The following is a 12,092-nucleotide window of genomic DNA, read 5'->3' as shown; positions in this document are numbered from 1 at the left end:
ACGGAAATACGTATCGCCGAGGAAACTGCGATCGATGAAGATAAAAATCGAGATAAAATAGATAAAGTAAAACCTATACAAACTAGAAACTACTCGAAACTATATGCTGATGCGTGTATTTATTGGAATAAAATGTTGTTTGTATCAATTTCCGGTATTATATAAATTATCGTAAAAATTGAAATGTTTAATAAAATCTGAATCAACGTGAGAAACTTCAACGCGAAACTTATCAAAGTTTCATCATTTGCCAGATTTTCCTCTTTAACGAGCACAGGTGAATCAGACGTTTCGCGTACGCTTTTATTTTGAAGGCATTTCCGGTCAGAAGAATGCAACTGCATGCCTCTCAAGATATTTCTATTCACATATGAGAAGAATTAGTGGCGTTTGAATAGCTAATGTCGTTTCGTTTAAGAATTTATCGAATAAAGTACAAAGCTAAAGTAAAACATTTCTACTATTGGTAATGTTGAGGAATCATTGTAATTTCTAGACTGCAAATTTTTATGTATTTACAGAAAATCTAAGCTCGTTACAATTTCTAATGGATAGAGTTCATTTCTATTCAGAAATTATTCCATTTTTCTTTTTTTTTTTCTAGTTCGCAATAAATATGACATTGTGCAAATGTCCGCAGTATAATAATTGAGTAGTGTAACTTGAAATCTGGCTGTGTCCATTCTACATCAATTTAATTATATTTATGGATTTTAATTCAAACGTATAACATATAACGAAACATATAATACTATACATAGTAAACAATAAACATAACATTAATTGGAATTATTATATCAAAATTAGAAGGTACCATCTTTATAATTTTTGAAATACTAATGGTAAATTATCGTACATGGCGATATTTAATAATAATCCTTAGAAATGTCCGCTTTTTCTAGCAAAACGCTTAATTGTGATATCGATAAAAATTTAATAAAAACTGGTAATCGATTCAAACACTCAAACCATCGTCAATCCCAGGCGTGTAAAATCCCACGTTGAACCCTGACCCAACGTAAACTCGTCATCGCGGTTTGATTTCAATCAGTTTCGATCGTAGGATATTTCCTAGCCACTCCTCTATTCCTGTAAACGCCGATCATGCGTGCCCATTACACAGATGTTTCCAACCATGCTACAACACCTATCGTTTCTCCTATCATCCAGTAAACCTATTCTTTTATCAACCCTTTTTTTCTCCCTATCTCGTTATTACTATATTGCCACGAGAAATGTGCTAAAAATCGAGCTAATGCGAGCGAATCAGCGAAAGAAAGAACAATACGTGCAGTGGCAACGCGAAATATGTATATTGAAAACCAAGCCAAACCAATGCACAGTTCAATCCAAGACAAAACAAGAACGATACGTGGACTGATAGCGAATCAGGAGGCAAATACATACAGCTACAAAAGGCTACAAAGAGTATTTTAGTACGTGCATATATTACAACGATGCGTTCTTTCTCAAATTTGATATGCATCGAATCCTGTACTCGTACGAAAATGCCACTAAAAATGATAGGAGATCTATAACATGCATAAATCTATAATATAGAAATTTATAATAAATACGATAACATTCGAATACTTCTTGCAGCGTAGTAAAAAGCAATCAACGAAAGAAACGGAGCACGATACGTCGAATAAACCGAGAGTCAAATATATTCAAAATCAAAGCACAGCTGCTGAGTCTACGACAAAAAGAGCGCGATACGTCGATCGACAATGAACGAAGAATGAACTGTACCGAAAATCAGGCGAATCTAATGCACAGCTGAAATGCAGGACAGGAGGAGCGCGATACGTCGATTGACAGTGAACCAAGAGGCAAAGCACACTCGCGTAGCATTGTACGCTGCCGCTGGCGTTGATGGTGGTAGTCACGAGCCGCGTGGTGGGAGGCCTCAATAAAAGTCAGTGGCAGACTGATTGTAATTCAGAGTGGCGGTAGACTTCGGTACCAGTTCCCCGTACGGTCGCGTCCTTTCTCCGTGCCTCTTCTTCTCTTTTCGTTCTTCTTCGTTCTTGCGTGCGGTCCTTGGTGATTTTTCAAAAAGATTTTCTCCTCTTCCTCGATATCAATCTCGTCACCGATACGCGTACAAGAAGAAGTACAGCTCGAACGAGAACTTGCAGTCGATCGTCGATGATCATAGGTCCCGGATCAACGCGACAGACGCGAGAAACCGAGGAGACGTTGCTCGACCACGTTCGACGAGGTGCGTGCCTCTACGAAAACTCGCGAGACTTCGTAAAGAGTATCCGGCGAGCTACCTGCTTGGGAAACACACGAGATCGATAGTGTCGTGGCAACGACGTTTTAGACTGACCCTGCTGGCGAGTCGTTCCAACCTGGAATAACTCGATCCTGCACGTTTTCCCGCCAGGACAACCCATTTTCGATAAGATTCACGCTCGTCACGGGCAACCGAGTGGCAATCGAGCGAAGCTGGAATTGTTTTTGGGAAGGAGAACGATAGTTCGAAGAGGAAGATCGGAGATTTTGAAGGATCGAAAAGACACGTGGATCATTGGTCGCGTCATCTTGCGATCAGCTGAGGCATAGACGACCAACGAACGCGTGCGTGTAGTCAGTGACACCGGGGTGAAGGGACATTTATCTTGGACTTTGTGAGATTCACGGTGATCGCCTGGCGCCTGAAGAGATTTTGACAGAGGAATTCTCAAAGTTTGCAAGTTACTGGACGAAGCAACAGAATGGCCAGGTGGAATCGTATGTTCGGATGGGAAAGGTGTGTCGGAAGTGTCCTTTTGGCGACTCTATTCGCCGTTTCGCACGTTAAAACCGAGGAACAGAAGTCGACTGTATCGCAGACTGCAGCTATGGTAAGCGTTCGAGCATAATCTTTTTCAATTTCGATCATTGGAAAATACTTTGTAGAGAAACCTGACAAGTGTATTTTGTCGATCGCAATGTCAATTTCATTTTGTAGTCCCAATATCCGTTTATCCCTATGCTAAGTAGGCTAATTGCGATTCCGATAACGCCAACTCTTTCGAAAAGATACTGTGAAGTACGACAGAAGTCAGAAAGAATGATAGACATATTTGAGTATCAATAATTAGTCAAGCACACCTGGTATTCTGTCAGAACGCTAGTAATCGATCGAAAAACGTTGTTCGATCGAAATATATCTATGAATCTTAAAAAACATTAGCAACCATCTGAGAAAAAATTAATCACCTGAAACGTAGTATTATTCGATAAAAAAAAGTAGCACAGTGAAATAGCACGATTTTCATTTCTCATTCGAATCGATCAATTTTCAAAATAGTCAATTTTATTTCTATAAATTTCAATAATAATTGGACAAAAATCTGTCAGTGTAGACTGTCATAAATAATGGAGCGTTATAATAATCTACACCAAAATCTAGCATTTACGCGAGTATCGTAAAAAGCTCCAACGAATTGAATCGAAACGGACAACAATGGACATCGATGAGTAAAATTACGTTGTGCAATCATTCGCCTCTCGTGTGGTGTGCACCGTGCGGTCGGAAGTATTTTCATGGTTCTTCCTGGAAAATGAAACGTTTCGAACGAACGCAACAAGTTCCAACGGCCGGAGACTGTACAGAGGGAAATACCTGCATAGAAACGGTTAATCGTACGGGAAAATTGATTCGCGCGAAATCTGTCGCGCGCGTGCTATATGTGTGTGTCATACGTGAATGAGTAATGGTCGCGTACACGTTTTCTTTTGACAACGCGAATAACATTCCAGAGGAAACGTTTATCTCTATGGCACTGATATACGGATTACGATGAACACCAGGCATATCGCGAGTATGACACCAGCTCGATCTATGAAACAATCTTTCCTACATTTTACTAGTAATCAAAATCGAAGGACAGTACTTTGTTACTGATTTCTATCTTTCTTACGACGTTTCTTTCCATTAGATGGATTGTAAATTATCGTTATTATTAGTGTTTAACTTCGTTTTGAAAATAATTCATTTAACGATGTTAATATCGAATTTTATTCTGTTTGTATCGTCGGTATTAGCTTCATATTAGTCGTTGGTAAAAGTTATCGTTTGAATATTATAAGTTAATGTTAAATTAAATAAATTCCAACTTCATATTACTCGCATTATTAGTATTGATTTTCATTTGATTGTATCATACTAACACCGTTTATATTAATATTATCTTATTCGTGTCATTAGTAACAAATGTCGCTTAAACCTTTCTTATTATCGTCAAATGTTGCATCAACTTTGCGTTATTGCTGTTACTGATTATTCATTTCGATTCTATTTTATCATATTATATTACCTTATCGACGTTATTAGTAAAAAAAAACTTCTCTTAAATATCTATTATTAAGAACAAACTCTATCCCAATATTACTTGAGATATTACTGTTGACCTTTACCTTCCTTTATCTGTCACCGATATCATCGATACGAATATCTTCTCCAAAAATGATCAACAATTATTCTCTTATTTTTAATAATGCTCGCTTAAACTCTTGCACAAATGTTTGTTCTATTAAGATCGAATCCCAGCGATAACAATTACCAATCGCGCGAGTTTATCGACGATAACTGCGAAGATAGAACTTCATCAGATAGAGGACAATGATAGTATAAAACGATAGGAATGTCGCATAAGTAATTTCGTCTATTCGTGGTATTCTGAAAGGTATGCGGCGTATAAAGCAGGAAAAAAAATTGAGACCGGTTTGCGAACATAATGACATAAGGTCGGACAGTGTGACGTCACTTGGCTACATTCGCTGACAAAGTTCAGCTACGCGCGATGACTCGCTCCTGACCTTCGATTCATTGAACAGCATCGGCTACAAGCCTACGGTAGTATTATACGCGTTTCAATGGGAAATTTCACAATTCCTAACAATGCCAATCGTTCAGTTTCCTAACGAACGTTTCTTCCTATTTAACTTCGCGTTTCGGGCCATAATTGAACCGAATAGCAGAGATCGCCTCGGATAAGTCTGATAATGGCACCTTGGCCGAACGACGGTCATTGAAATCGCGGCTGTAAAGAGGTGATTTCGCGCGAGCCTCTTAAGCAATCACGGTACGCGATAACGACGTAATTATCTGTCCCGGTAAATACAAACGATGGGCCGCTTTATCTTCAAGGTTCGCGACACGTGAGCAACCAGACCGATCTCACACCCTTGATTGCGATTACGTTCCATCGACTCTTTGTTCGGCGTTAATCGACGCGTGTATCCGTAAACCAGAAGGGGATTTCGTTTTGACAAGTGTCTGGACACTTGTTTGCAAATAAAACTCGATAATTATTCAGAAATGTTTATTTGTTCTGTTTCACAATGTTAGTATAACGTTATTGAACATATCGGTACAGTTAAATTCTGTCCTCAATTTTTATTGTCATACGTTGGTAAAGAAACATTTCTACGTGAAAAATTAAATAAATATTAAATAGGTGTTACTGCTTATTAACTGTAATCGCGTGTAAATAAATTTTATGTTCTTTACGATCGATAGAAAAGAACGTTATCGCGTGACTTTATTATGTATATCGGTTTTACGATTGTTGATTCGATTCCGTCGAAAAACGAATAGGAGTAAAGCTTTGTCGATGTCTCGATCGAAACGATAATGTCAAATACCAAGTTCTGCTTGCACTCGAGTAACAGCGTCGCGAGTGAAAACTAGGCTAAACGGTTGTTGCAAGTAGTAAGAGTCAGGAACGTAGGCAGTAGAATCGTACTTACTTCGATCAGACATATCGCAGCGTACTTATACTTATTCCTTGGCTTCTCTTATATCCTTATTCAGATATATTTACGTGACTCCAGAAAATTTATCGAGGGGATCTCTTTTGCCTAAATTAATTCCTAGAGGAAGATAATTTCAACGAATCTTTCCAATTGAACTATCGGGATTATTTGGCATATTTTTTAATGGTTCGAAAGATATTTAACATTTATCCCTCTTTTCTAAGTTCTTTTCTATTTTAGTATATAACGTACTTTCAAAGGAGGATAGTGGATATTTTCAAGTACATTTGGAATTATTTGATCGTTTCTCAATTTGTCAAAAAAATATCAGACGCTTATTCATTTTCTATAATTTCATGTGCACGCTTCATTTAGCTTTAAAGCACACAGCTGATTTTAATCATTCATAGTTCATTCAATAGTTCAATACGATATAAGAATCATAAAATCGTCTCGATTAAAAGAACAAGTTTCCTGCCGCGTGTTCAAACCGTACCGACACGATAAACATGATCGATTGTCCAGGAAGAAATGCTATTGCCCTACGCTAATTTATTCGATAATTATTATAGCTGTCTAGTAGAACGATGTAGTCGTGATACATCACTCGACACATGGGATATAATACTTTGCACTACGATCTTGCCTATAATTGACACGAATTTATGTTCTTGGCAATGAGCCAAGTCAAACAAGCACCAGCATGACAAAGCACCGTTTCACTCTAAACGCCCATGTGTTGTAGCAGAGAATTTTAGAGACGAGGTACACCCTTACACGCGTTTCAAACGCGGCATCGTAATCCGTAATGACTTAATTATCGAGAGGAAAAATAGTCGTTCATCATTCTCCATGATGAAGCAAATGGTGGTCATTAATTTCCTTTTCTGAAGAATTATGAGGCTGGGTGAATGAGGCCGTGTAATAGGATTTGTGTAACAATTATGAAATTATTATCACGAATTACGAGATGGTAAAAGGTGGAATAATTTAAATACTTTGGTAATGAGCTTCTTTAAGTATTATAATATTAATATCTCACTCTATCTCGCGTATTCACATATCATAAATTTTATATTATTTCGTTTAATTAATAATATTTCATTTTATACGGACGTCATTTCCGTAATATTTAATTAAGTTAACATCTCATACAACTTTTCTCTGTACGAATAAATAATATCGTTAGGCGCGAAAGATTAACACAATACAGAAACCGTGATCATTGGCAAATCCTGGAGCAAACAAAGTCGCCCTGTACAAAGATAATGATCTATGTATGACTTGGCAAGATTCCCGTGCCAAGTCAGCAATTGAAAAAGACAAAGGCGCAATTCGATTCCGGCCATCCAATATTAGATACAACAAAACATTTTAACCACGCGAAAGACCTCCGCATCAAAAACTAGTGATATTCGTGATTAATGGCATATGCGACTTTGTTTCAAGCGACTTTGTGCGAATTTATGGATTCATACACGCGATGCAAAATACATATTAATTATGCGGAACATTTAAAAAAAAAAGAATACGTCTCGCCTCAGATTCCTCATACTTTCGATCGAAGAAAAATCGTTCGTGATTTAACGCGTATGAAAATTCAACTAATTAATTTTATATTACTTTGCTTGAAATAAAAAGATATTGTAACGAATGAGATTCTAGAACCAGTTAGTTACGCTATTATAGCACATATTCGAACATATTTCAATTATCTTCGTGAAAACACAACAATCTTTCCGAAGGAACATAAACCGTGTGAAACAAGGGTCTTTGTCTTTTCTTTCTTCTTCCGAAAGGGATGATGGCCAAGGGAAAAAACTTGGTTTGGTACTTGGCAAGGTGCCAAGTGATCGGTTCTCTCTCGAGTCTCTTTCTCTCGCTGACGGATCATACTAGGAAATGGTAAATAATGTATGTGCCTCGACACGGAAATACACGCGACTTAGGATAGCGAATCGTTGGCCTTCGTTGTGGCCGATCCGCAGTCGAGACACGATCAGTCCGTCATCAGAATATTAATCATCGTCGTATAGATATTCTCATCGCCGCTCGATCCAGCGATCGTTCGCTCTTTTACGTATCTCTACCGTCTGGTGCATATGGCATCCAACTCTCTCTTTTCATCTGTCTTTCGAATGAGACGCGTGTTCTTCCCCAGGATGAGATTTAATCGAATCGATTACCTCAATTAGCGACGCCTTTAAAAATATTCGTGAATGGAAATTTAGATGAACGGTTTGACTACTCGTCTAGTCACAGGCGGCTGTACAGTCGTGCTTTCGTTAAACTCCTCCACTTTACGATACGTGATCAAAGATCAAATTCCGCGAAAGTGCAAAGGAGTTCCGATCGGAACAAATGAAATCGATTTAAATTTATTTTGTACTTTGGGAAGGGAAGAACTCGACGCGAAGCTGATTCTCACGATGGAGGACGACAATTTTGTGAAAACGAAGCGTATAGAACTTGGAGAAGATTTTGTATCGGAGAAAATTAATCAAGTAGATCTATTCTCAGAGAGATCTTTAAAATTCTTCGATATTTGTAACGTGGATGTAAATCGATTATAAGAATGCTTCTCCAACTTTAGAAGTTAAGCGCTTTTGTTTAAATGCACTCTAATAGGAAGAGGAAAGAGCTTAATTCAAAATTTGCCTCCTGAATCCTAATCATATTCTTCTAATACACCCACGCATACCAATTAACGTCTCATCGGGATTCTACTTTCATTGGTAAAATTGAACAGTTCAGAGATCGATTGTTCAGAAAGTCGAAGGAAGATGTATTTCCATGAGTAATCAAAGTGATACCGTTTTATCTGGTCTCCAATCGCGTCGATAAAAAGAAATAGAAATGTATATTGCAATTACGAATTCATCGCTCGTCCGATCTTGAATACCGTTTAACGCACGAGGTGATATCGTGAGTAAAACAAAGGATGATTTATGAGATGATTTGAATAATAGAAGTAGCATTACAAATTGAAAATAGATTATTTCTTCATCGTGAATACGATCGTCACGTTATATTCTTTAAATTCAATGAAGCCCGAAGGTCTTCTGTAAAAGGTTTTAACGATAGGAAGATTCACCGAAATAATTGAAACGATTTATACGAAACTATTTGCTTCGTTCAAAGGAAGGAAATTCAAGCGCGAAACTTTATTTCTCGCAAGAAGAAACAATTTGTCTGCGGACGATGTAACTATTGGGTTGGCAACTAAGTGATTGCGGATTTTGTCAGTACCACCTAATGACAAAATCCGCAATCACTTAGTTGCCAACCCAATACAAGGAAATATGAATCGATGAAAATCGACATTGACGTTAATAAAACTAATCGATTGGAGTTGTTGAATGTCAAGAAACGCATCGACTAAATCGGCAACGCGAGGCTGACTGTCGCTCGTTCGAAAGTGCCTTCCGTGTCTTATCAGGCTTCGCGGAAGATGATTGCCGATGCAATGCAAAGATAGCACCGCTCCTGACAACGGTTTATTACAATTACTAATCGCGCTTCATCATTACCAGACGTGCCTCGAACGACTAATTAGATACAGAACTGTAATCGCATCGTTGCGCAAAACCGTCTCACAGTCAGAGAAATGTCCAATGCGGCTATTGCACCGAACAACGTGAGCAAACACGAGCAAACGTGAATTCGACAGAGATGAGTTAAGACTTGAGATATTTCGTTTATGTGGAGAAGGAAAAGAACATAGTTACATACAGTGGCTACAAAAGGTATCGACAGGCCATTGTATTTATTATAGCGTTTCAATATTATTTAATATTTTTATTATAAATTATCTTTTAAACTTCCTAGTACTTCCATACGATTGCAAAAGTTTGAAACTTATTAGAACGAAATATATATGGAACCTGACAAAAAAGCTCTTCGTTGGAAAATAAATAAGCCAACTATAAAAGAAAAATGTTATCAATTGCGTGCTTTATTGACTCTTGACTGACGGCATTCCACAACTTGCCACCAATTTCTCTAGTTATCTTATTTACGGCCACTGTACACACTCTGTACGCGCTTAAAAATATGCGTACCTATGCTCGTGCTCTGTACAATTCTAAACTACGAATCCACGTGACAAAACCAAGTATCCGATTTCTGAATGGAGCTACCTCAGCGATTTTCTCACAGATGCGTGTAACCTTTCGCAACGTGACACGTGAGACGTGTGTTACGCAATTGACCACCATAGCGAACTTGAAAAATACATACAGCATCGATTACTCTAATTATAGATCTTGCAAGACTTAATTACTTACATCATCTTTCCTCCAAGCCTCTCCTACATGCATAGATCATAAACGTAGAATAAATTAACTTCTCTTTACAAGATCACGCTATTTACATAAGAAAACCATTTAGCTGCTCTAAATGTAACTATAACTTCCACAAAAGTAAAACATTCCCATTTAATCGCGACACGGAACAAAGAACGCATATGATCGATGCAAAAGCATTCTCCATCAGAGGAAGGACTTTGCTTTGACAAACGTTTAATTATCCCCTGTTCCTTATGTTGATCCGATTTCACCTGATACATCTTCGATGATTTCACCTGATATATCATCGATGATGTCACCGACTCATCCTCGACAACCCACATTTACATCTCTTGACATTGGTGTACGTCGATACGCGTGCAATTCACGAAACAAGAAGAAAATAAAGGTTCGATACGCGTTTGGATCGGTTTCCTTTGTGATACGAGCAACCGACACTTCCGGAGTGGTTGAATCAGCGATTTTTTGTAAACCGACACCGGTGACTCACGTTGCTTTATCGGATCTCTATTTTTTCCTTTTTTTTTTTTTTTTCACTGGACGAAGAACACCGATTGCTACACGGCATTCGTATCGTAACGCGGTTCATAGGTCAGCAACCTCCATGCTTTTCAAATACAAACAATATTGACGGAGAAAAGAGGAAGAAATGTCGCGGTATCTGCGCGTTCAACTGCAACCGCGGAGTTATGCATGCAATGTCTGAAGAAAGCGCTCGAACGCTTATCACAAAACACGTTTATTGTGTGTGAAGAAATTCACGTAAGAAGCATTTTGAAATCTTACATTATCATCGTAACGAGACACGACTGTCCCGATTGCGTTACATTAGTCGTTTCTTGGCTCTCGATCGACGATAAAATTGAAAAATTATTGGAAACGGATATTTCGGGTTAAAACGTTCCGAACGATCACGACTTACTACGATACGACGGCATACGGAATTTTCTATCACGTCGTTTATAAACGGAGAACAAATTAACGATCCTAAATGAAATCTCATGGTTGGAATGGATTAAGCTAACAATCAAACGCGATTATCTTTCTTGCAAATACTTGGAAACTAGATTCCTTGGAAATCTAAATTCTACAAAATATAGATCTACTAATGTCAACATCTTTTGGATCTCGGTATCGTCTAATTTAAGAAATTACACTTTCCTAATTGCCAGTCGCGTCATAATCTTTCAAGAACACACGAAAATGTAATAGTCGCGTTAAAATTCCGAGTATCGTATCTCGCAAGATAAATAGTAACGGTTAACAGCAGTCATACTTTGCGGAACGGGACGAACCGAAAACTTCCACTACCGTTCAGCATAACTAATTTCGGCGAAGCGCGCGTTTTTATCGCGCCAACGATTCTGAATTCTAATAAGAAAACGCGCAAAATGACCTCGTAAAATCACACGGTGGCCGTTGTTCGATTCTTAACAATCTTCCATGCGATACATTTCAATTGTGTACGGCGGCGAATTAAGAAAAACGAACGTCAGGTTGCCTCGAGGTTATTCCTAAATCTGTTATCTCGAAACTATTCCACGAACAGGTGCACGCAAGATTTTAAATTGACCTCTTACCTGACCTGCCACCTGCCTGGGTCGAGTAAGGTCAGTTAGGGTCAAACACCTGTGCACTGTGCATGTTCGATGATTTCAGCGGTTTTTATCGAAAAAGAAAGAAGGTACAAAAATTTGTGAGAAGCCAATGTCGAAGGAGGACTCGATGTCGTTTCAATTCCAATCTCTTTGATACGAACACACCAAGCGACATCTTCGCTGCTATAATTTTGTTTGCCACGCCTTTTTGAACTCAATATTGGCGAAGATTCTTGTACGTACGAAGTATCGTTTAAATTTAAGTTTCAGTTAACTTCGGAGTATCCTAACTCTACATAAATTATTCAACTAGTAACAGCAACCTATATAGTAGTACAATTTCCGCTAACTGAATCCAAATTATTATAAATTACCTGACGATATCAGTTGAGAGTTGAGTCAAATCATTCGTACTAACAGTTGTGTTGAAAAAAAA

The 12,092-nt window shown here is 38.1% G+C and overlaps 1 protein-coding gene and 1 long non-coding RNA gene across 8 annotated transcripts in view; one reads left to right on the top strand and one right to left on the bottom strand.

Annotated features, from left to right (window-relative positions):
• The window catches only part of LOC126926745 (uncharacterized), a 71,313-nt gene that overhangs the window by 33,392 nt on the left and 25,829 nt on the right, over positions 1-12,092 (bottom strand). The window lies entirely within an intron of this gene.
• Positions 1,922-12,092, top strand: part of LOC126926503 (matrix metalloproteinase-14) — a 40,310-nt gene continuing 30,139 nt past the window's right edge. For 2 of the 4 annotated variants that reach the window (XM_050742798.1, XM_050742807.1), the window contains exon 1: positions 1,922-2,852. In XM_050742798.1, coding sequence (XP_050598755.1) covers positions 2,724-2,852 — 129 coding nt within the window. In that variant the 5' untranslated portion in view covers positions 1,922-2,723. The remainder of the gene's footprint in view (positions 2,853-12,092) is intronic. The other 2 variants (XM_050742816.1, XM_050742825.1) reach the window with 1 other exon arrangement.

This window comes from Bombus affinis, chromosome 2, assembly GCF_024516045.1.
Source record: "Bombus affinis isolate iyBomAffi1 chromosome 2, iyBomAffi1.2, whole genome shotgun sequence".
Taxonomy (NCBI): domain Eukaryota; kingdom Metazoa; phylum Arthropoda; class Insecta; order Hymenoptera; family Apidae; genus Bombus; species Bombus affinis.
The sequence above is the reverse complement of the archived record's forward strand: the minus strand, read 5'-3'. Positions and strand labels throughout refer to the sequence as shown.